This window comes from Bidens hawaiensis, unplaced genomic scaffold, assembly GCF_021521415.1.
Source record: "Bidens hawaiensis isolate Kalapana, Puna unplaced genomic scaffold, B.hawaiensis_p1.1 tig00059090_1, whole genome shotgun sequence".
Taxonomy (NCBI): domain Eukaryota; kingdom Viridiplantae; phylum Streptophyta; class Magnoliopsida; order Asterales; family Asteraceae; genus Bidens; species Bidens hawaiensis.
In genome coordinates this window covers 47,301-71,047 of record NW_027500655.1, presented here as the reverse complement: position 1 = coordinate 71,047, position 23,747 = coordinate 47,301, and the positions used below count along the sequence as shown (strand labels likewise).

The 23,747-nt window shown below is 37.1% G+C and overlaps 1 protein-coding gene across 1 annotated transcript; it reads left to right on the top strand.

Annotated features, from left to right (window-relative positions):
• Positions 1 to 20,249: 20,249 nt before the first annotated feature.
• LOC143602537 (uncharacterized protein At5g01610-like) lies at positions 20,250 to 23,084 on the top strand. The gene is made up of 3 exons (XM_077079605.1): positions 20,250 to 20,347; positions 21,120 to 21,174; positions 22,571 to 23,084. The coding sequence occupies exons 1-3, from the start codon at positions 20,261 to 20,263 to the stop codon at positions 22,939 to 22,941; spliced, it is 513 nt and encodes a 170-aa protein (XP_076935720.1). The 5' UTR covers positions 20,250 to 20,260; the 3' UTR covers positions 22,942 to 23,084.
• Positions 23,085 to 23,747: the final 663 nt, after the last annotated feature.

Genomic DNA, 23,747 nt, shown 5'->3' with positions numbered 1-23,747 from the left:
TTTGCACTCATAGGCATCTTTGAGTAATTTACACTTGAAGGACTAGTAGAAGAATTACCGACTGAGGATTGAGGTTTTGAAGAACTACTTCCACTTGCTACAAAGCATATATCTCCATCCATATTCATCACCACATGACCATCTTGAGTAGAATTTGGTTCCCCGCCTGAGTAATAGGCGGTCGATTCTGTTTTAGAACTTGAGTTTGGAGAGCCTTTTGCACCATACATTCCCGGATCCTGAACCTGATCAGTAGGCGTCTCTTTTCGTAACATATTAAGCTCATAATTACGTAACTTGTTAACCACCTTCTCTAAATCAAAGCTATAAAATTCTTTATCTTCTCTCATCAAAACTGTGTACATCTCCCATTTTGGTGGAATAGCATCAAGAAGTTTTTCCACAATCTCACTCTCAGAATACTTTATGGAGTAGTTGTTCAATTCGGTCATCAAGTGATAGTATCTTGTGATCATGTCATCAAGTGATTCATTCTTAAAGTAATTGAATACTGAGAACTGAGTTTTTAGTAACTTTGTCTTGGAGTTTCGAATTCCGACAATACCTTCATAGCGGTTCTCCAATGCTTCCCACAATTCTTTAGCAGACTTGTACTTTCTGAAAGTATGAAGAATTTCCTGAGGTAGTGCCATGGTGATTGCAGCTAGTGCCTTACTTTCTGCCTCGTACATTTTCTTCTCATCGTCCTCCATCTTATTATATTTTTTTAGTTGCTCAAGTCCTTCAAACTCAGTTGTTTGAGGGATATAGTCATCCTGAATACATACCCACATCTTTGCATCTTGATATTTCACATACTGCTCAAATCTGTCTTTCCATGCAAAAAAATCAGTGCCTTTAAGTAACTTTGGAGCTTTAGTCACTGACCCAACTTCAACCTCCATCTTTACCAGTTCAGTGATGTTTATTGACGTCATATTAAATTGAAACGAGAGCTGAAACTAATTCAAACTGTATTCTGTGATGGCGAAGTTAGGATAACTTCGCCTTGTGTTAACTTCGCTTTGGGCGAAGTTAGAAAGTATAAATTAACTTCACTTTCTATTAACTTCACCAAATAACTTCGCCAGATTACAAGTTCGCCGAAACCCTAATGACAAGTGACGACAACTTCGCTGGATGTGGGATCTGATTTTGAGCACTGTTTTTCTGGTTTCGAATGATTAAAAGGTAGTATGGAGTGCGACGAGGGTAATATGGTGTAGGAATGGACTTAACGAACGGTGTTTTACGTGAAACGATTCCGCGAAAAGTCTAGCGGAATAATTTTAACACTCGTGTGATAATCCCGAACCACACAATCACGAGCAAATGCTCTGATACCAATTGTAGGTTCCCAGCCGGGTCAACGCAGGAGTATCTCGTAACACGAGGGTGCAGAATCCCCTACGTATACGATACGAGTATTTAATCGAGAGACACATAAAGAAACACGTAACATGTAGGACAAGGGTTATTTGTTATTAGATGTTAACACCAAAACACCAAAAGACTTGTTGTAGCTTACAAAACAGATCTGCCCAAAAAACCCATTTTTTTCGAACGGCGTAAGTTAGGTTTATATAATACGACAACTTCGCCTAGGGTAACACCCTAGGAGAAGTTGTCCCTAACTTTGCCAGAACATAAGTTCGCCAAAACCAAATCACCAAACTAACTAGTTCATCAAGACATAACAAACAACGTAATGATTGCAGACACGATAGACTCGAGACAAATGAACTACTGGCATAATGCACCAACACTTATCATTGAACTAATCATCTTAGACATAGAATTGGTAATTGTGTCGTCCGGGTGCATTTGTGTCAACAATTCGGTTAGAGTATCGTTTGTCATCATAAATCAAACCATAGGACTAGCAATTATTATAATACCAAAGACTAAAGAATATGTGATTAACGTATGGAACACATAACCCGAACTAGAATGAATACTTATAATTAATATTGTTTACAAATCGTTTTAAGTAATCATTAGTTTTAGTTAAATCTTTTTCTAAAAACCGTTTGACATCGTCTGTCCATTTAGATTAAATAATTAGTTATAAATTAAATAAACTTGCACTTTCCTTGAGTTCATGTGGAGACGACCTTACTTACCCGTACTAGTTATAGGTATTTAAGTCTTTAATTAATTATTTTTGAGTAGATCACGACAGCCTACATCAAAATGGTGCCGTTGCCGGGGAGATAAGAACCACTGGTTCGCTAGATCTTTAAGACTGAACTGAAAAACTACTAGCTTGACTTCATCAGTAGTGAACCCTTGACTCGAGATAGTGGCACAAATTGCATTGAAATCGCTCAACTGTAGGTATGGCTCTTCAGATGCATTCCCTTGAAAAGTAGGCATCCCGGTCAGGCTACTTTGCCTTACTGAAAATGTTCTTCCTTCTCGAACCGAGATTACAATGGGAAGCGGGTTCGTGGCCACTTGTGGAATGAAGTGGCTTTGAACCCCCCGAACGGACGGTGGAACAAATGCCCTCGGGACCCCATCGTCAAATTCATACTCGGGAAACTATGGCTCAGGGGGATCTTATCTTCTTCTTTCTCGACGGTTTCTTGGTGGTTGAGCGGGCTCGGGTGTTTGGTTTCTGGGAGGTTGTTGTTGTTGTCTTCTGTAATACCGATCCCTTTACACGTCTTCCATCTCCCAGCAGCCACACCACATTTTGACGTAGGCAGTCGTGATATACTCAAAAACAACTAATTAAAGACTTAAATACCTATAACTAGTACGGGTAAGTAAGGTCGTCTCCACAGAGACTCAAGGAAAGTGCAAGTTTATTTAATTCCCGTGTTCTTATTATTTCGCTCTATTTTTATCGCCACTTAACCAAATAGCCTTTTATATTTTTACCCATTTTTGGTTAGAAATCCGGTTCGGCTAAGTTAGTCATTATTTCTTTTGTATTTCATTTTTGTTGTTTTCTTTTATTATTCACTTGGGAACTTTAGAAGCACAATGCTTTCTCCCAAGGTGAAAAGTTGTATGTAAATATTTATTACTTATGGTAAAAAAAATAAAAATACTTTGGAAGAAAAGAAGAGAAGTTATGAAGTTAGTTCATCATATTTTTAGGTGAAACTTGATTTCAAAGAGCAATTTTTGGTTTGTTAGCTCTCGGCCCGTTTAAACCATTTGGTTTAGTTAGTTAGATTTTGTTGTGTAGCTAACTTAGTTCCGGATTTTCTAGCCGTTTAGCCACTTTTCCCAAAAATTCCTCACCCTAACCCTAAGCCAAATTCCAACCCCCAAGTACTCGTGTTTTATGCCATGTATGTGTCGGTTTGATTTGACCCTTAAACAAGCCTATGCTTTGCTTAGTCATCGTCTTGGCATCGAGTGTTCTCAACATGCACTATTACACGCATAATCACTAAATATAGCCGAGTGTATGAGTGAACATTGTGAGGTTTGCAAGGTGGGAATGTGATGACAATTTGTAATGTTCTCTAGATTATGTCTTCATTCTTATTAGGCTTGGTTAAACATATATACAATGCTTGCTTGATCTATTAAAGATTTGAATGATTATTGCTTGCGGGTTATTATTGCTATTGTGGAGTTTGTTTCATTTGCTTGAGGACAAGCAAAGTTCAAGTGTGGGGATGTTTGATGTAACACAAAGTGTACATCTTATTGCATCAAATTACCTTCACATTTATCTCGAACTTCATGAAAATTCATTGTTTTAGGTACTTATTTGAGTTATTTGTGAATTTGCAGGTCCGGGCGCCCGCCCGACCAAGAAAACATGAAAAGGGGGCGTTTCGGGGACAAAATAAGCATTCTGCCAGACCTGCATGATCATGCTTGCCAGTGCTAGACCTGCACGACCATGCTTGCCAGTGCCGACCCCGCACAACCATGCTTGCCATTGCCGCAAGAATTCAAAAGCGCATGACCGTGCATGGTCGTGCGGATGCCCGTGCATGACCTGCACGGTCGTGCGGGCCCGTGCCGATGACCGTGCCAGAATAGAGAAATCTGACTTTTTGGTCAGATTAAAGCCAATGGTTGACTTTCCACAAATAGGCACGGTCGTGCATGCCCGTGCAAGTGCCCGTGCCAGACGTCCAGACAGCATATATACACATCCATTATCCTCATTTTTGTGTGTGGAGTCTTGGGGATTTTCTCTCAATCAAGTGCAGCAATTTTAGGGGATTCTTGGAGGCTTCCACCAACATAAGATTCATCATTCCATCCTTAAATCCTTTCTTGATTTTGGTTTGCATTTCTATGTTTAAGAGCATGTTTTGTAAGCTTATTTTTAGATTGATTGTAGTTGTATTAAGCCTTATGGGCTAAGACCTTTACTATCTAGACATTGTTGAAGCTTTTACTATTGTGATTTTTATCTATGTATGGTTATGGTAATTTGGTTTTCTTTCAAGGAAATGTTGAAGTTATGAGTTGATATTGATGGTGTTCATGCTTGTTAGAATTGCATACCTTGTTAGTCTTACAAATGTTTAGGCATTCATGTTGGAAAACTATGTTCTAGATGTTTGTTTGTAAACTTTGAATGTTCATGTTTTCTTTGTTTACATTGCTACGTTATGAATGACTAGTAAAGATTAGTTTGGTTATAATATAATTGATGAGCATGAAACCCTACACTTGATATTGGAAAATTGATTAGTGTTGTTATGATTCTTGACTTGGTGATGACTTGCTAGTTAAAGTTTCATAAGTTGATGTTTAATTCATGAGTTTAGCTAATTTAGTGTAATCTTAGGTGGTTAGAATGTTGTTCATGCTAGTTTTCCTTTGATTATGAGACTTTGTTGTTTTGACAAACAAGTTAGTCTATGTTTAATTCTTGATTGGAAGCCCACCATGATGATTATTTGTTAGTATTAGGTTGCTTGATTGTAATCTAGTATTTATGTTTAGATTCATGATGTTTACCATATCATTACTATTTTATCACATTAGTAGAGTGGATGCGTGTCTAGGTAGTCTTGTTGGATTGATTGTTTCTTGTATTTTTACTTGCTTTGTTTTCATTGTATGCTAGTTTAGTTAGTTAAAAACTCAAATTAAGATTTCTTTGTTCGGTTAGTCATTTACAAAGATTTAGTACTAGAAAAATACCGTATCCATGGATTAACACTCAGTTCTTGCCGACACTTTATTACAAACGATAGGTACACTTGCCTTTCGTGTGTGGTTTAGTTGTAGGTGAAAACCTATTTTTAAAACCCGATTTGTGTGGAACTTTTATCCAAATTTATATATATATTCACACACGTCAACAAACGATACTCTAACCGAATTGTTGACACAAATGCACCCAGACACCACAATTACCAATTATATGTCTAAGATGATTAGTTCAATGATAAGGTTTGATGATTCTAGTTCAATGACAGAAGAGCTTAACCCTAAGTGTTGATGAACAACCAAACAAACGTTACACAAATCAATAATCGCAAACTCAAGCTCTAATCAACCAAATACCAATTAAGCAAGACAAATCATATAAAATTAATCAAGCTAAGTTCATGAAGCACAAGAATCTGATCATAACAGTATATTACACAAAACCTGCGGCTATGGCAAACAATATCCTAATAGACTTTAGCATTGCTACGGGAGAGAAAGTTTCATCATAATCAACCCCTTGAGTTTGAGTGAAACCTTTTGCTACAAGTCTTGCTTTATAAGTATCTAAGTTTCCATGCATATCGGTATTCTTCTTGAAAACCCACTTACTTCCAACAAGCTTGGAATTAAAAGGTGGTACAACTAAATCCCACACTTGGTTGTCATGCATAGATTGCATCTCAACGTTCATGGCTTCAAGCCATTTGTCACAATCGGATTGTAACATTGCATCACGGTATGTGGTGGGTTCATCCGAATCTACGACATAGCATCCATCAATGAAAAATCCATATCTTTCTGGTGGATTACTAATTCTACCATATTTGTGAACGTTTTGTGTGTTTTGGTCAACCATTTGATCATTCTCATCAACCTCTTATTGATTGCTAGTATCAACCAAACGTGTATCGGCTTTTGGTTTCGATCCTCCTCGAGTTCCACCGTTCTACTAGTACCTTCCATAAGGCACTTAGTTTCCAAGAACTCGGCCTTTCTAGCAACGAACACTTTTTGCTCGGTTGGGTTGTAGAAGTAATATCCCATGGAGTCCTTAGGATATCCTACAAAGATACACTTAGTGGACCGACTTTCAAGTTTGTTTTGGGTGTTGTTCTTGACATAAGCCTCACAACCCCATACCTTTAAATATGATAACTATGGAGCCCTTCCATTCCATATTTCAAATGGTGTCTTGTCCACTTTCTTGTTTGGGGCCATATTTAGAATACGGGCCGCGAAGAGCAAAGCGAAACCCCAAAATGATAGAGGCAATGTGCTTCTAGCTATCATAGATCGAACCATATCTAATTGAGTTTGATTCCTCCTTTCGGACACACCATTATGTTGTGGTGTTCCGGGTGGAGTAAGTTGTGAGATGACCCCACAACTCCTAAGATGATCTTGGAAAGCATAACTTAGGTATTCACCTCCTCTATCCAAATGAAGTACTTTGATGGTTTTATCGAATTGATTTTGTATTTCATTTTGGAAGATTTTGAACATTTCAAAAGCTTCATCTTTATGTCTTAACAAGTACACATACCCATAGCGACTATAATCATCGATAAAGGTAATGAAGTATCTTTCACCATTTCTTGTCATTTCCTTAAAAGGATCACATACATCCGAATGTATGATACCCAATAAGTCTTTTGCCCCTTCGTTTGTTCCACTAAAGGGGTCCTCGGTCATCTTTCCAAGTAAACAAGACTCACACTAATCAAAAGAATCATCTTCACTTGATTCCAAAAGACCATTCTTTTGAAGTGTATGTATGCGATCTTTGTTTATATGACCAAGGCGACAATGCCAAAGATAAGTCTTACTCAAATCCATTTTGAGTCTCTTGGCACTTGATTGGTACAACATGTTATCATAATATGTGTTATTATGAACCAATTCATAAATGCCATTAGATGGCATTGCTTTAAAATAAAATACATCATTCAAGAAAACATAAATACAATCATCCATAAATTTAAAATAATAACCATATTGTCTTAACAGGGAAACGGAGATAATATTCCTAGTCAAACTAGGAGCATACAAAACATTATTCAAAATAACTTCCAAACCATTTGGAAGCTTCAAAATGTAGTCCCCTCGGGCTTCGACAACAACCTTTGCTTCGTTTCCCATGAAGAGACTAATATCTCCTTTCTTGAATCCATTACTTCCTTTGAACCCCTACAACAAATTGCAAATATGAGTTCCACATCCGGTATCCAGTACCCATGTGTTAGAGGAAATAATATTAAGATCAACATGAATCATGAAAGTTGTACCCGAGGTTTACCCCGCATCCCTCTTAGCTTTCAACTCTTTGAGACGGGTTGGACAATTTCTCATCCAATGGCCAATCTCCCCACATCAAAAGCATGGATCCTCCACGCTAACCTTTAGCTTCATAGGTTTGGATGGTTCCACTTTTGCCTTTCCCTTGAACTTGCCCTTGACTTGTCCCTTAACTTTAGAAACCTTTGCCTTGGGTTCCGGGTGACGCCTCTTGCTATTTCCACCTTCATTGATCGTGAGAACGGTAAAATCTTCTTACCCATTCCCGTCTCGGCCGTCTTGAGCATTGCGTGTAGCTCACCAATGCTCTTATCCCACCCATTCATGTTATAATTCATAACAAATGTCTCAAACTTTTTAGTTAAGCCATTTAGGATCAAATCCATGGCTAACTCTTTGGAGACGGGACAATTAAGGCGCTCGAGACGATCAATGTGGCTTTTCATCTTAAGCACATAGGAGGAAACGGATTGCGCTTTCAATTTCAAAGAGCTCTATTTCCGCTACAAAATGAATCCATGTAATAACAGTATAGAACGGAAGGCTTCCTCCCAGTACCAACTAATAATTGGACTGGGAAGTTGTAAATCCGTGAGAACTTCGGCTAGAAGAGAGGGGTCTAGCGCGCCCGCCTCTTCTTCGCCAAGCAAGTTCATATGGATAAAATACGGCAAATCGCCCGCCTCTTCCTGCTCAGTGAATGATGCATCGGACTCAGAAGCGGAACTACTAGTGTCTTCCTGCGGGCCCCCTATAGAACTGAGTTCTGATGCCGAGGATCCTGAAAAGGAAACTTCCATACGACATGCATGAAGTGCTTGAACCATTTCGAAGCGTTCAACCCTAGCTTGTGTAAGGAACATTTCCTTAAGTTGGGGTGATCATGTCGTATGCCCCATGAAGTTCAAAATCCTTTTGAATCTCGGGAATCATAGTTCCCAACATGAGGAAAGAAACTTGCACCGAATCCTCATTGTGCTTAACCCAATCGTTATGGTCTTGGACATTGTCAACGCTAGGTTCATCGGGAATAGGCTCTTCTATTATGTAGTATTTCTTTTCTTGCTTCAGAACGATTCTCAAGTTTCGATACCAATCCATAAAGTTGTTATAGTTTAGACGATCCTTATCGAGAATAGACCTTAGTGATAGGTTATTAACGGGTGGGATAATGACGTTAGGTGGGTTGTTGATTGCGGCCATCTACAAATATTACAAAGCTCAATTTTAGTATTTTCAATATCAATAATTAATTTTAATCGTTAATACCCTTTATGTCTCCTAGACAATTAATGATTAAAATCTAGAACCCAACGTTACATTCAAATAGTAGTTAGGTAACCGTTATCCTACTATTTAAATTAACAAGGTAGTCAACGTTTGACGATTGCAACCCTTTGCAACTTCTAGCTTTATGGGATCGGTTAAACATCTTATGTTTAGTTGGCATGTTTAATCCCATCAACACCATTGTATGCCATGCTTCGGTGACCCAATTCACATGATTTCCAATTTAAGTCGTCCTACTTATACACACATGTGAGTTTACATATACAAGTGGTTAGGTGACCTTTATCCCACTTATATGGTAAACCCACCTCAAACTCACAAGTTTCCTCCAACATGGTTAGGTGACCTTTATCCCATACCGAGTTCCCAAGTGATTCGAGTGTTGTATAAAAGGATGGTGTTCGACTTATTTAATAAAAGGGATTTTCGTTTTCTAAATTCTAGACTGGAAAACCTTTTATGTACCTTCCATTTGCATGCATTCAAATGTATGGTATTTAGTTGAAAATCCCATTTTCAAAGTTCCTATTAATAAAACCCATTTTATTATGAAATCATTAGACTTTAATAAAACCAATTTTTATTACCTAAGGATTTCTAAGGAACCAATTTTATGCTAGTTGTTGATTTTAAGTAGTTAGCAAACCACATTGCAATAACACAAACAAAAGTAAATCAACCATCCAAGCATAAAACATACAACCACAAGTTCATAACCATAGCCTCCTAATGTTGACTACACTTGTTGACCGAAGACAAGTGTGTCAAAAGGTCTCTCCTAAGGGACTCAAAAGGACATAAGCTTGTGTCGGTGAACTCCCACTTGATCCCGCATTCAAATGCTCCAAGTGTTCACCCTCGTGTTATGGTCACCATCCATTTTATTTGGGCTTCCTTCCTTGCATCTTCTTATACAAAATATATCCTAATACAATTTTCTAGTAAAAGAAATGCATCTAATCTACATATTATTACAAACCAAATGAAATGAATAAATAGATTACACAAACCAAATAAAATATTACAACCATATCGAATGAACAAACAATCCACAACACAAGCATTCAACCAAACACAAGGCCATGGCTAGGTTATGAACATCCAACACATATCCATATATGCAATAACACAATGACCAAAATGGTTCCCCTATGACCCTAAATCTTTTGGCCAAATCAAGACCAAACCGAAAGTTTCGGGTTTGTCCAAACAACACAATCAATCATCCAAATGACTTAGTTTTTCAAGATTACCACATGCATGTAAAGTATAATCTTGAAAAACCATGGGGTAACCAAAACCCCTAAAATTTTTGGCCAAATGGTAAAACCCACCATAAAACCCAAAAATTTTTGGGTCTAATGAGGCATGCATCCGTATAAGCGGCTCTTGATGCCGTTGTTGGGTTTTAACAAGATTATCAAAGTCATAAAACACCAATTTTATGAAAAACGCAGCGAATAAAAGTTTTAAACCTTGTTAATTTAAAGTGCATAAAACCAATTTCATGCATGCAAAACCCAATCTCGGATCCAAATACGAAATACATACTAATAAATCACATGCATGTCACTATAAGTCCATGCATGTCAAGACTACCTTTCAAGACCAAGGAAGTGGAAGGAGATGATGAAAAGGTAGGAAAGAACTTCAATGGGAGTTCCTCAAGCTTGCATACCCCAAGCTCCCGACAACACACCTTGATTAGCTAGGATTTACTTGAAGATTTTCTTCCTTCCTTTTGGTTCCTCTTGGCCAAAAATTATGGAGAGAAAAGGGAGGAGGGGAAAATCTTTGTTACTTGTAAAAAACTAATGAGAGAAAGAGAGAATGGTAGTCTTTAAAAATTGGCACCTCACACTTGACCAATCAAAAACATTGCATGCACCCACTAAGGAATAACAATAATATAAAATAACCCAAGAAGGAGAAAAAAGGGGGGCGGCCCCCTTCCATCTTTGTTATTATTATTATTATTTGTTTTATAACTTTCCTTTTATATATATATATATATATATATAGTTATAAAACTTGTTACATTGTGTTATAAAATAACACAATATGGGCAACATGCTAGATGACATTATTCACATATTGTTACTTAACCATCTTATATAAGACTATGGAATGCTTTCTCTCAAGGTATAAATCATCCATATGATTTATTTATTTTACAAGTACATTGTATTTAGAAACCCTTTCTAAATAACACAAGTGTTAACATTTATTTACTTATGATCATATCATATATAAACAAATATAATTGGTGTTTGTCTAGCTTGTTATTGGTATGACCCGACTTGGATCATAACGTACTAGCCACATCAATAATAATATGTGTCTTGGGTAGACCGAGACCAACAGTTCACTGATTCCTACAATGCATTTGTGGCAAAAAAAATATATCATTCATACAAGTGTAGTGCAGGAAGATTTGGAACAGATTGATGCAGATGAACTGACATGGATATAAAATGTTAAGCTGCAATGTTGAAGCTCTATGAAGATCCACTTCCAACTCCTGTTGAAGCTCAAATTAACTCTGATTTACAAACTGATGCAGTTTGTGACTTAGAATGTAACTGATTTGTTTGTGTATTTATGCAGGAACAGTCCATGAATTGCAATGATATATGGTATATGGACAGTGGTAGTTCCAGGCACATGACCTATGACAGAGTAGCTCTTGTTAATTATGAAAGAAAGTATGAAGGACCAGTTGCATTTGCGAGTGATGAATGGAGGACAGATTGTAGGAAGAGGCACTCCAACCAATGGTAAAGTATCTTTTGAGAATGTGCTGCATGTTGAAAGGACTACAACATAACTTACTCATCATTTCTCAAGTATGTGACAAAGGATACAAGGTTGCCTTCAATGATGAACATTGCTTAATTCTAAAGCCAGAATTCGTCATTCCACTAGAAATGATCATGATAATGGCTCCAAGGAATGAGAACCTCTATGAGCTGAGAATGAAAAATGCAATCTCAAGAGGTGGTTCATGCTTTGTCTCCAAGGCTACTGAAAATGAAACAAGGCTATGGCATAGGAAGATGTGTCATGTCAATCTGAAGAACACGAACAAGTTGGTGAAAGGTGAACATGCTGTGGGTCTTCTTACAAGAGAATTCAAACTGGAAGAAAGATGTTCATCATGTCTCAAGGGAAAACAGCACAAATCCTCTCATTAGAGCAAACTTCTCAACACTATTGATGAGGTATTGGAACTACTTCACATGGATCTCTTTGGTCCTGTAAGTGTTCCAAGCATTGGCAAGAAAAGATTTTGTTTAGTAATCACTGATGACTATTCAAGATTCACATGGGTTTTCTTCATGGGAAGCAAGGATGAAACTCGAGAGATAATCAAGACTTATGTGTTGAAAATGGAGAATCAACTTGAGAAGAGAGTGAAGGTTATTAGAAGTGATAATGGAAGAGAATTCAAAAATGGATTGATGGAAGAATTTTGCACTTCTAACGGAATATTTCAACAGTATAGTGCCCCAAGAACTCTTGAGGAGAATGGTGTTGCAAAAAGAAGAAACAGAACATTGGTTGAAGCTGCAAGAACCATGAAAGCTGATGCAAATCTACCAGTTACTTTCTGGGCAGAGGCTATCAACACTGCTTGCTATGTGCAAAACAGGGTTCTGTTGAACAAGACTCCATATGAGATAATCTTCAAAAGAAAACCTTATGTGAAGTTCTTGAAGCCTTTTGGATGTAGATGCTCCTACTAAACATAAAGAATTATCTCAACAAATTCCAATCAAAATCTTTGGAATGCTTCTTTGTGGGCTATTCATCCCATTCAAAGGCTTACAGAGTCTATGTCAAGGAGCACATGCTGGTAATTGAATCCTCAGATATTATCTTCAATGAAAATCACTTCAACAATGTGGAAGGATCCAAGTGGCTGTTTGACTTGGAAAAGATGATCAAATCATTCAAAATCTACAATGAAGACATGGATGACAGCATGTACAGAACAAGCATTGAAGAGACAGGAAAGCAGAAGCAAATTGATATGGATAAGTTGTGGTCATCAGTTGCACCTAAAGAAAAAGGATTCACTTTTGAAAGGAACATCCAAGGACCAAATGAAATGGAACTAAATGGTCAAGAAGCTGCAATTGAAGTATCAAATGATGGACCAAGTGACATGGAAAGTGAACCAGTGCAGAGTCAACTACAAAGTGAACCTAAAGAGATAGACAGAATTGAGGATAGATTTCAGTCATTGTTTGATTCTCTTCAAATAGGAACCAATGAAGCTTCATCATCTGCAAATTCTCTAAACCAAATGACTATTGAATCTAAAGAAGTACCTGAGAATGAAACTGCTGATATGAACATGACAAATCTTGAATCAGAAGTTTCAGTACAACAAGCTGTTCAGACTACCTCTGTTGAAAGAAATCATCCTACAGAAAACATCATTAGGGACTTGCATAAAAGAGTAACAAGAAGTTCTTCTGAAAAGGCAAACATCTGTCTTTATGATTGCTTCCTATCCCAAGTTGAGCCAAAGAACATAAATCAAGCCTTGAAAGACAACAGCTTAGTGGAAGCTATGCAGGAGGAGTTAGCTCAGTTCAGAGAATTACATGTCTGGGATTTGGTTGACAAACCTAGAGGAAAATATGCAATTGGAACCAAGTGGGTTTTCATAAACAAGAAGGATGAAAGAGGGATTGGTATTAAAAACAAAGCAAGGCTGGTGGCTCTAGGGTGCTTACAAGAAGAAGGAGTAGACTTTGAAGAAGTATTTGCTCCTATTGCAAGATTAGAATCCATCAGAATCTTTCTAGCATATGCAGCATCCATAAACATCAAAGTCTATCAATTGGATGTAAAGTCTGCATTTCTGAATGGAAAGATAGATGAAGAAGTGTATGTAACTCAACCTCCTGGATTTGAGGATCCAGTTCATCCAAACAAGGTGGACAAGCTGAGTAAGGCACTATATGGATTACATCAAGCTCCTAGAGCTTGGTATGATGAGCTGTCAAATCACCTGCTGGATAATGGTTTCTGCCATGGAGCTATTGACAAGACACTTTTCTACAAAAGATGGAAGAAGGATCTACTGGTTGTACAAGTATATGTTGATGACATCATATTTGACTCTACAAATGAACAAATGTGAAAAGAATTTGAGCAAGTGATGAAATCAAAATACAAGATGAGTTCCATAGGAGAAATGAACTTCTTCCTTGGACTTCAAGCGCAGTAGAAAGCAGATGGCATCTTCATAAATTAATCAAAGTATGTTCAAGAAATTCTCAACAAATTCAAGTGCCAGGATTACAAGACAGTGTCCACACCAATGGACACACATGAGAAGATGGTACCTGATGAAAAGGGGGAGCCAGTGTACCAGCATGAGTATAGGGCCAAGATAGGATCATTGATGTATCTGACAGCATCTAGGCCAGATATTATGTTTGCTGTGTGTGTCTGTGCAAGATTTCAAGCTAACCCCAAGGTCCCACACATGTTGGCGGTAAAGAGAATATTCAGATATCTTAAAGGGAAACCAGATTTGGGGATATGGTATCCAAAGAACTCTTCCTTTGACTTGATGGCCTATACAGACAGTGACTATGATGGTTGCAACATGAGTAGGAAGTCAACCTCAGGAGGCTACCAATTTCTTGGAAACAGGCTAGTGTCGTGGCAATGCAAGAAGCAGACTACAGTATCCATCTCAACTGCTTAAGCTGAGTACATTGTTGTATCTGCTTGCTGGTGCACAGGTTTTATGGATTCAAATTCAACTACTGGATTTCTTACTCACTCCTATTTTAATTGATAATACTGCTGCCATATTTATTGCTAAGAATCCTGTTCAACATTCTAAAACTAAGCACATTGAGATTAGACATAACTTTATTAGGGACTGTAGTGAAAAAGGCTTAATAGAAATGAAAAGGGTTGACACAACTAATAACTTGACTGACTTATTCACCAAGCCTTTAGATAAAACCAGGTTTCATTTTCTGTTAAAATGCCTAGGTATGATAAATGCTGATGAAATCTGATTGATGATGTGTGCTTAAGTGCGATGCTTACTGGAACATCTGATTGATGATGTGTGCTTAAGTGAAATGCTTACTGAGATGCCTAGGTTTCATTTTCAAGTGATGAGACTGCAGAAGCTGGAACATCAAATGCCCTCAAAATAATCAGTAAAGAATATGTTGAAGGGGAATGGGAAGAGGGGGAGTCAGAAGAGGAAGAAGAAACTGAAGAGGATATAATAGAAAGAAAACAGAAAGGAAAGGGGATTGCACTCATAGATGAAGATTTACATTCCAGGTCCCTACACAAAGTGCAATCTGGCGATGAGATACTACAGAAAGATGATGTATTTGATCCAGATATTGCTGAAGTAGAATTAGTTCAAGCTGTAATCAAAATGATAAATCAAGAGAAAGAAAATGTGATGATAAGAGAAGAGGAAGAGGATGTTCCTCAAGATGTTCTAGAGGCACTAATTGAGATGAAGAAGAAAGAAGAGGAAGATGAAAGGTTGAAAGAAGTAGCTGATGAGGCTATAAGGCTGCAATGGAGGCTTTAAAAGAAATTAGAGTGCTCAAAGCAAGCCTACGCTCTGTATACATCAGCATGGTATAACATCATAGGATTTCGGTCCTGACAAAAGCAATATGTTCGATCTGCTATTCTGATTCAGATGATGAAACAGAAACAGATTATTCGTATATAGACAGCCAAAGCAGTAACGTTCGTCCGATGTTTATGGCAAGAAATAGGGATTCTTCCCCGGATCCTCCAATTCCAAATTCTCTAGTAAAGTTCAACTTGCTGCTAGATCACTATGCAAAACCTATCCCAGTGATTGCATTGATAGACTCAGGCTCACACAGATCAGTACTAAATCCAAGCATTCTACCCGCTAGTTATTGGCGCCCCCTCACAAACAATTTTTTCTAACAGCCAATGGCCAAAGTTTTTCCATTGAAAAGATCAGCAAGCCTGTATACAAGTTTTTAAGTTCAAGCCTCCATGGAAAAGACCTTCTCCTTGGTTGGGATATTATATTCCAACTACCAGAACTGAGGTTTTTCGGTTACAACGGAGTCAAATGGAAAAAATTTGTCAATCCATATACCACAATCCATCATCTTCACATGAGTACACCTTCACCTCACCCCATAGAAGCACTTAGAAGCCAAATTATCAAGACCTCTTGTGCCTCGAACCATATCGAGTTTCTGACCAAACACATCTCACCTTTATGGCTTAATCCTTCATTTTGGGTGTCCTTACCATTCAAGCAGAATGAAGACATCAACCCACCAAAGGCAAGCCATCCGGGTATGAACCTAGACCATTACAAACCTGCAACAGAAGAATGCTCAGAATTGGCCAAACAAGGTTTAATCAAAACTACAAAATCCCAGTGGGCTTGTGAAGCATTCTATGTTAACAAACGAAGTGAACAAGTTCGTGGAAAACTAAGGCTAGTTACCAATTACCAGCCTTTAAATCATTTCTTAGCAGATGATAAGTTTCCACTTCCTCATAAAAAAATCCATGTTCCAGTCATTGATATACGCAAAAGTATTGTCAAAATTTGATCTCAATGCTAGTTTCTGGCAGCTGGGAATCAAACCAGATGATAGGCCGAAGATAGCATTTTGCATTCCAAATTATCACTACCAGTGGGATGTGATGCCTTTCGGGTTGAAGATTGCACCGTCCACCTTTCAGAAAGCAATGGTGAAAATATTTGAGCCTAACTTAACCAATGCGCTAGTATACATTGATGATATATTATTGTTCTCCAAAGATGAAGAGTCCCATATAGAATTACTCAAAAACTTCCACTCAATTGTCCAACAATATGGGATAATGCTGTCTGAAAAGAAAATTGAAATTGGTGTCAAGGAAATCGATTTCCTTGGAATGAAAATTGCCGACGGGAAGTTCAAACACCAGCCACACATAGCCCAAGAACTTAGACGTTTTCCTGACAAAATGACGTCACAAAAAGAAATCCAACAGTTTCTTGGTCTAGTCAATTACATGGCAGAATCTTTACCAAAGATGTTATGTCAAACAGTTCACCTGTTCCCCATTTTAAAAAAGAATCCCCCACTATGGACTGAAAAGCAAACTCAGTCTGTCAAAGAGATAAAAAAGCTGGCAGATGTGATGCCACCTTTAAAGATTCCCACGCCAACTGACAAAAGGGTCCTTCAGACATACGCTAGTGATGAATACTAGGCAGCAGTCCTAATGGCAAAAGACGACAAAAGGTGTCAGGTCGATATCTGGATACAAAAGCGGCACGTTTAATGTGTCAGAAAAGCACTATCACTCCACTTACAAAGAAATATTGGCGGTCAAAAGAGGAATCGAAAAATTCCAGTTCCATCTTATCAGTCACAGCTTTTTCATTGAAATGTACATGTCATCATTTCCCAAAATGCTATAGTTTAAGAAAAAAGCTCTCCCAAAGGCACAGTTGCTGAAATGGGCGAATTGGTTCTCACAATATTTTTTCACTGTTAAGCACATTAAAAGGAAGAATAATATCCTTGCGGATTTTCTGTCAACACCAAAGGCCAATAAATACCAAGAGTCCAACATGGTTAGGCATCACCAAGTCTTACACACAATTTTCACAATGGCTCATCTAAAAACTCCCAAATCCCTCGGCCAACCCTCAAATCCAAATCCAACACCCCTTCCAAATGAAGTTATTGAGGTTGCTAATACCCACAACCTGGTTGAAACATCCAGCCTCAACTACAAAAATTTAATGTCAATCATTCTGGAGAAGGAGAGAAAGTTCTCAAATGGGGGCAGGTTTCACCCGGATTTCCCTTTTCTTCATGTCTTCCATATAAGCAATCCATCTACCTTGACGAAAGAAATGTTGTGTTTTTTCTAGTGCTTGTTCGAAGCATTCACTATAGCTGTCTCTTTCAATACCGCGAAGCTAGCCACGTACTTCCTTGAATTAGGTGAGTTACCTGAAGAACAAAAGTATACTCAAAAAATGTTAGAATGGTTCCTCCTTACTGAAAAATGGATACAAATTATTGGTTCCTCACCAAAAAAATATCTAATCGCCCGCTTCAAGAAACCTAATCCACATACAAGTCAAGAAAGAGCCTACAGAGTCCCAACCACATTCATCCACTCTTGGTCAAACTTGAATCCAACAAGTTGGTTCTTCAAAGCAAATTTTTACGAGTCTTGGTTGCAAATTCGAAAAGAAATGGCCTTAGCAAACAATGTTGATCCCAACAAGCTACATGCTTCTGTCCTGAAAGGAAAAGTTTTATGCAGAAAATCATCCGTGGGTACGAGACTGGGAAAAGGCAATCAATTACCATTTTGAAGCACAAGTTTTTAAAGGAATTTCAAATAAAAGATATGGAGATTGTTGGATGATAGACTTAAATGAAATCCCAAAAAATTCAAGTGAGAAAGAACTACAAGAAATAGATACCGAAGCAGATACCCCTCAAGTTTCAGTGAGCTTCTGGACCCCTCCCAAGAGTATTTATAGAAACACTCCTGGCACAAAACCTCTTGCCAGGGCCTCAAAATAACAGCACAAAAGATCCAACTGGAAAATAATGATCAAAGTAGTTTTAATCCATGGAAGAAGTCAATAATAATCGTGTGTCTTGAATAATATTTTCTTAATTATGTATTATGTGTGAGTTTTAAGCCTAATCACTCCTAAAGTGGTTAGTTAGGATTAGTTCATGTATAAAGAAAATGATGTCAGGCTTATGTCATAAAGTATGGCCCTTAATCAATAGGTATGGACCTTGTGTCTTTTTATGAGGTTAGGTAGCATTTCCTTGCCTATAAAAGGAAGGTTTCCCCTCACTTGTAAACCATCCCTTGAAAGAAATAAAAACATCTTTCTTATATCTTCTCTAGTTCTCTCTTGAGTTCTTGAGTGTTCTTGAGTTCTCTAGCTTGAGTTCCTAAGTTCTTCCTTAAGTTCTTGGTATCACCCCTACCTCCCCTGCCTCTCTGAACAATGAGATCTTTGCAAGAATGAAGGATTCCAAATCTTCAACCATAGTTAAAGAGGAAGAACATGCCCAAACTGCTAACGCTTCGGTAGCAACAGCTACAGATTCAGAGCCCACTGCTCATGATGATCAAAGTACTCAACCTAGCACATTGAAACGCGCATCTACCACAACAAACAAACAATTAAAGAAAACTTCAAAGCCAAACCCAGAAAGATACCCAAAAAGGTAGTTCAGGAAGATGAGGTGCCTAAATCACCTATGGAAACACCAAGGCCACAAAGAAAACGCGTCTACAGACACTCTAATTATAGAAAACGATTAACAGTTGAAAGTTAATTTACCAAAATTTGAACCGCGGCCTAATCTTTGATATTCGTCAATTTTTATTGGTATTTGGATTTAAATTTCTATTCATTAACCCGTGATGTATTTTATTTATTATTTATCATTAATAAAATAATCCCGACGATTGAAGTTCATCGTTCGTTCGTCTTCTATTATTTCGATCAATTAACAAAACTCCAGGTTTTAATGTTTAAACAATTAGCAAACAATTATGGTACAATTTGAAAAGTTTTCAAGTACATTAGTTTTATTTCATTTACAAAACATTTCAAAATTCAAGGTTTATTACGTAAATATACTTTAAAATCTGATTTAAAACAAATAGAAACATGAGGGGTGTAAAGTGTAACATATTCAAAATATTATATTAAAATATATAAAATAACTTTACCCAGCACGTAACCCACCCCCAATCCCCGTTTTCCGGCAAGTCAGCCGCCGACGATGGCTGTGAGTATTCCGGTGACCTTAGTTCAAGCCGCAAATCTCAGTTTTTAACAAATTTGTTCTTATAACGGCTTTAGACTTCCACATAATGCATAAATCATTAATCATATAACATTATAACAACCTTAAATTAGCAAATTAATCCCGTGAACATCGCTAAATGGCTGGAGTGTATTCAAAACACAATTAGTTTGTATCGCCGCTTAATTGATGCAAGTGTGCTAGTAAGAAGTAAAGCCGTTTAATGGGCTGGATTTAGTTTGTTTCGCTTAGTTGTAAACAAAGTTAGATCAATGTAAAATATTGTAAATTAGTTTGTATTGTTCTTTATAAGCAATGTGGTTAATATCAAAGATGTCTTTTACATTCCGTTTTACACTTCCACGATTTGTTAAATGAGATTTGTTAAATGGGATGTGACAATTAAAGCCTTGATTGCAATGGAACCCGCGTTTCCAATGGAAAATGCTGAGATTCAGCATTGTAAGAGGAAAAGGTATATGCATATGTATAAATATAAAATGTAAGGGTGCAAAATGTAAGAAAGAAAAGAAAAGTCGTGAAAGAAAACCCAACCGATTCAATTCAACCCTTGTCTCTCTCTCTAGAAACTAGGGAAATTAGGGATATTGAGAGAGAAGACAACTTCAATCTTCAGAATTCTAACAATTGATATTGATCTTGTTGAGAAGCAAAGTATAAGTATGGATCAGCTTATGGGTAAGTTGGGAAGTTACTGGCTCGGTAACAAAGCCAACAAAGAACTTAACTCCGTCGGCGATGATATCAACGTAACCATCTCTCTTTTCATTCTTTCAAATCTTAAATTGGGCCTCTATGCTTTGACTTTATATTCTAGTTATAGTTACATCTTTCTTTGATCAATCGGGTAACAACAGCCTTTTATGAAATCAATTCAATTTTGGGGGTTTTTTTCCTATGCAATCGTACCAACTATTATGTGTGTCTTGCTGTGTTGTTCTTTGGATTGTGTACCAGAATCAACTTATATTGAGACGGAAACATAAGTTTTCAACAGCGGTTTCCTATGCCCCCACCGATATCAAGTCTAATTTCTCATTTTTTAGTTTTTTAAGTCTTAATTACTTCCTACTTGCCACAATTGTTAGTGTTTTTGCAAGTTTAAGTTGTTAATGGTAGTAGGAGAGTATACTCAATTGCTGGTCTTAGATTGCTATATATATAAATTCTGCGTAATGAACCATATCCCACCGAGATGACTGATATCTCAAATACCCATCGTTGACCGATATCCTTTCCACATTTAACTGCATAGATCTTTATAGACGGAAACAAAGATTTACATAACACTTGCTTGATTTATATATATGTTGCAAAGCATGAGGATTAAGATCATGTTTCTTTTGATTGTCTGATGTTTGTCATTTTGGTTTGTAAATAAAGCAGATTTGGTTGTTAACTTCATGGATAACAGAAAACTGGATGAATAATAGTAATAATAGTAATAATAATAATAATAATAATAATAATAATATAATAATTAGTTGGTTATTGATTCTGGTTTGTGTTTCTGTTTTTTAGAGTTTGCAAAGTAGTATATCGGGTGGAGCAACATGGTTCGTCAACAAAATGAAAGGTTCGCTTTTCTATGTTTATTCTTTTTATAGTAACTCATTTCAAGTTGAATGCACAATTTGCTTTGGGAAATATATAATTTTGCATGGTAACTATCTGTGTTTTATTATATACATTAGTTCTTGAAGCTTGTTTCATAATGTGATTTCATTAAGATGTTTTGTTAAGTTAGGGCTATAAATGATAGGAACGTAAAAATTTTGTAAGCAGTGACTAATCGTTCGTCAAAATTATAATGCTCCCCTCGTCCCAAAATGAGTGCTGGCTTTACTATTTTAATAATATAATATTGAATTGATTTAATATAATAGAGAATCTTATATATAGGAAAAAAAATCAGAAACTCTAAAACTTAACTTGCTCTGTGGGCTTAACATAAGTAAACCCTTCTAAAAAGCTACTATAAAAAACATAGAAAGCGTTTAATAAGGGTAAAATTTTCAGTCTGCTTAAAGTGTCTTTTTCTTTACTGGCAATTATTTTGGGCCGGAGGGTATGAATTGCCATTGTTTAACCCGTTTGATTAAATGTTTTGACTCGGGTACTAAATGCTTTTTATGTTTTTCTATAGCATTAAATAATCGGTCAAACCGGTAAAATGCTACATATCAAACCCATATGGTTAAACGGGGCATCTTTTGGTTGACTTGTTTAACCCATTTAATAAAACATGCTGACTCGTCAACCCGTTTACGGTCCTTTTAATTATGTAGGCTGTTCTGTCAACCTGATTACAGCCGTTAAATTTATTTTTTACGACCCTTTAACCAGTTTAGCATATTTACAACTTGATTACAACCCGCTAACACATCAGCCCGTTTAACTCGTTTATATAAATGGCTAAGCAGTTAATGTGGAAAAATATGGGATGTCTGTCAAGGACTGATATCTGAGATATCGGTTATCGCAGTGAGATATCGTTGGGATATCGGTAATTTTAATATCATGTAAAATTAATATATATAGCAATTTAACACTAATAATTCAGTATAGTCTTCTACCATTAACAAATTAACCTTTTGCAACTTGCAACGCACTAACAATTGTAGCAAGTAAGAATTGATTAAGACTTAAAACACTAACATTGAACACTAAAAGTTGATAACCAAGACTTTATTCTGATATCGAGTATATCGGTGATATATCGCTCAAATATTAGTTCAAAATCGGTCAATATCGCTGATATTATTGGTACCGATATTTTGACTGATATTTCACCAAGGGACCGATAAGCGATATATCAATGATATATCGGTGATATCGACTGCATAGATGAATGGTTCAACGGATCATGTTCAGCTTGCATGCTTTTAAGTATACGGGTCGTGTTTGAGTTCAACGGTTCAACCCAAATTAGTTCTATGAACAACGCTATTTTTGTAATTTTACATTTACAGGAAAAATGCAAAAACCACTGAGCGAACTCCTCAAGGAACACGACTTGCCGGTGGGTATATTCCCTCGCGATGCCACAAACTACGAGTTTGATGAACAAACCAAAAAGTTAACCGTCTTCATACCCACAATCTGTGAAGTCGGTTACAGAGACTCATCAGTTTTAAGGTTCGCAACCAGTGTAACCGGTTACCTTGAAAAAGGAAAGCTAACCGATATTGAAGGACTAAAAACAAAAGTCATGATTTGGGTTAAAGTAACTTGCATCACTTCTGAAGGGTCCAAGTTGCATTTCACTGCTGGTTTGAAGAAGTCGAGGAGTAGACAGGCGTATGACGTTTGCAGGGATGGTATTACGGTGGATAAGTTCTGAGTCGGGTTTGGTTATGGTATGTTTCTGAGACTTGTTTATGTTACTTTTGTTATGTTGAAACTATGAACTCTAATGGAAGTGTTATATGTTTGGTAATGTATGTTGTTCGTGGATGAAATAATGAAAGTTGTATAGGTTTTGGAATGTCTAGATGATTTTATGTTATTTTGATTGTTGGCTTTTTGATTATTTATTATTTTTTTATTCCCTTGTTTTTAGCCTGCAATTTCAGAAATTTTCAATACAGTTAATATTGCTAATTTCACCTATACAGTTTTCTTACGTTAGTCTTTCCAAATTGATTTGTCTTACCCTTCTGGCCTTCTTTAAACATCATCATTGTCGTCGTACTCAGTATATCCCACCAATAGCAAAGCTATAGTAGGGTCTGAAGAGGGTAAGATGTAGACAATCTTACCTTTACCCCGTAGGAATGGAGAGGCTGCTTCCGGTGAGACCCCTAGCTCAATAGTAGTTTTGCATCAAGTCTTCGGCATAATGCACATAACACTCAATTATCGGGACACCGACCGATTGGTTCATGCACCCTTATCTTTCGGCTATCAACGCCATCACATGATGCCTGATTAACATTTCGTCACTTTTAACGTTAGTTTCACGAGATTCGTAAAATAATGTCAAAATTATTGAATTTCACTTTTGCCTACCCGAGGGTTCACACATATATACATTATATGCGTGCACCGCAAGCAGGGTGCTTTCTTTAAATAACAACGAAATTATCAAACACTCTTAAGTGAAGGGCTTTTCTGGGTATTAAAAAGCGAGAGGCAAAAGGCAAACTT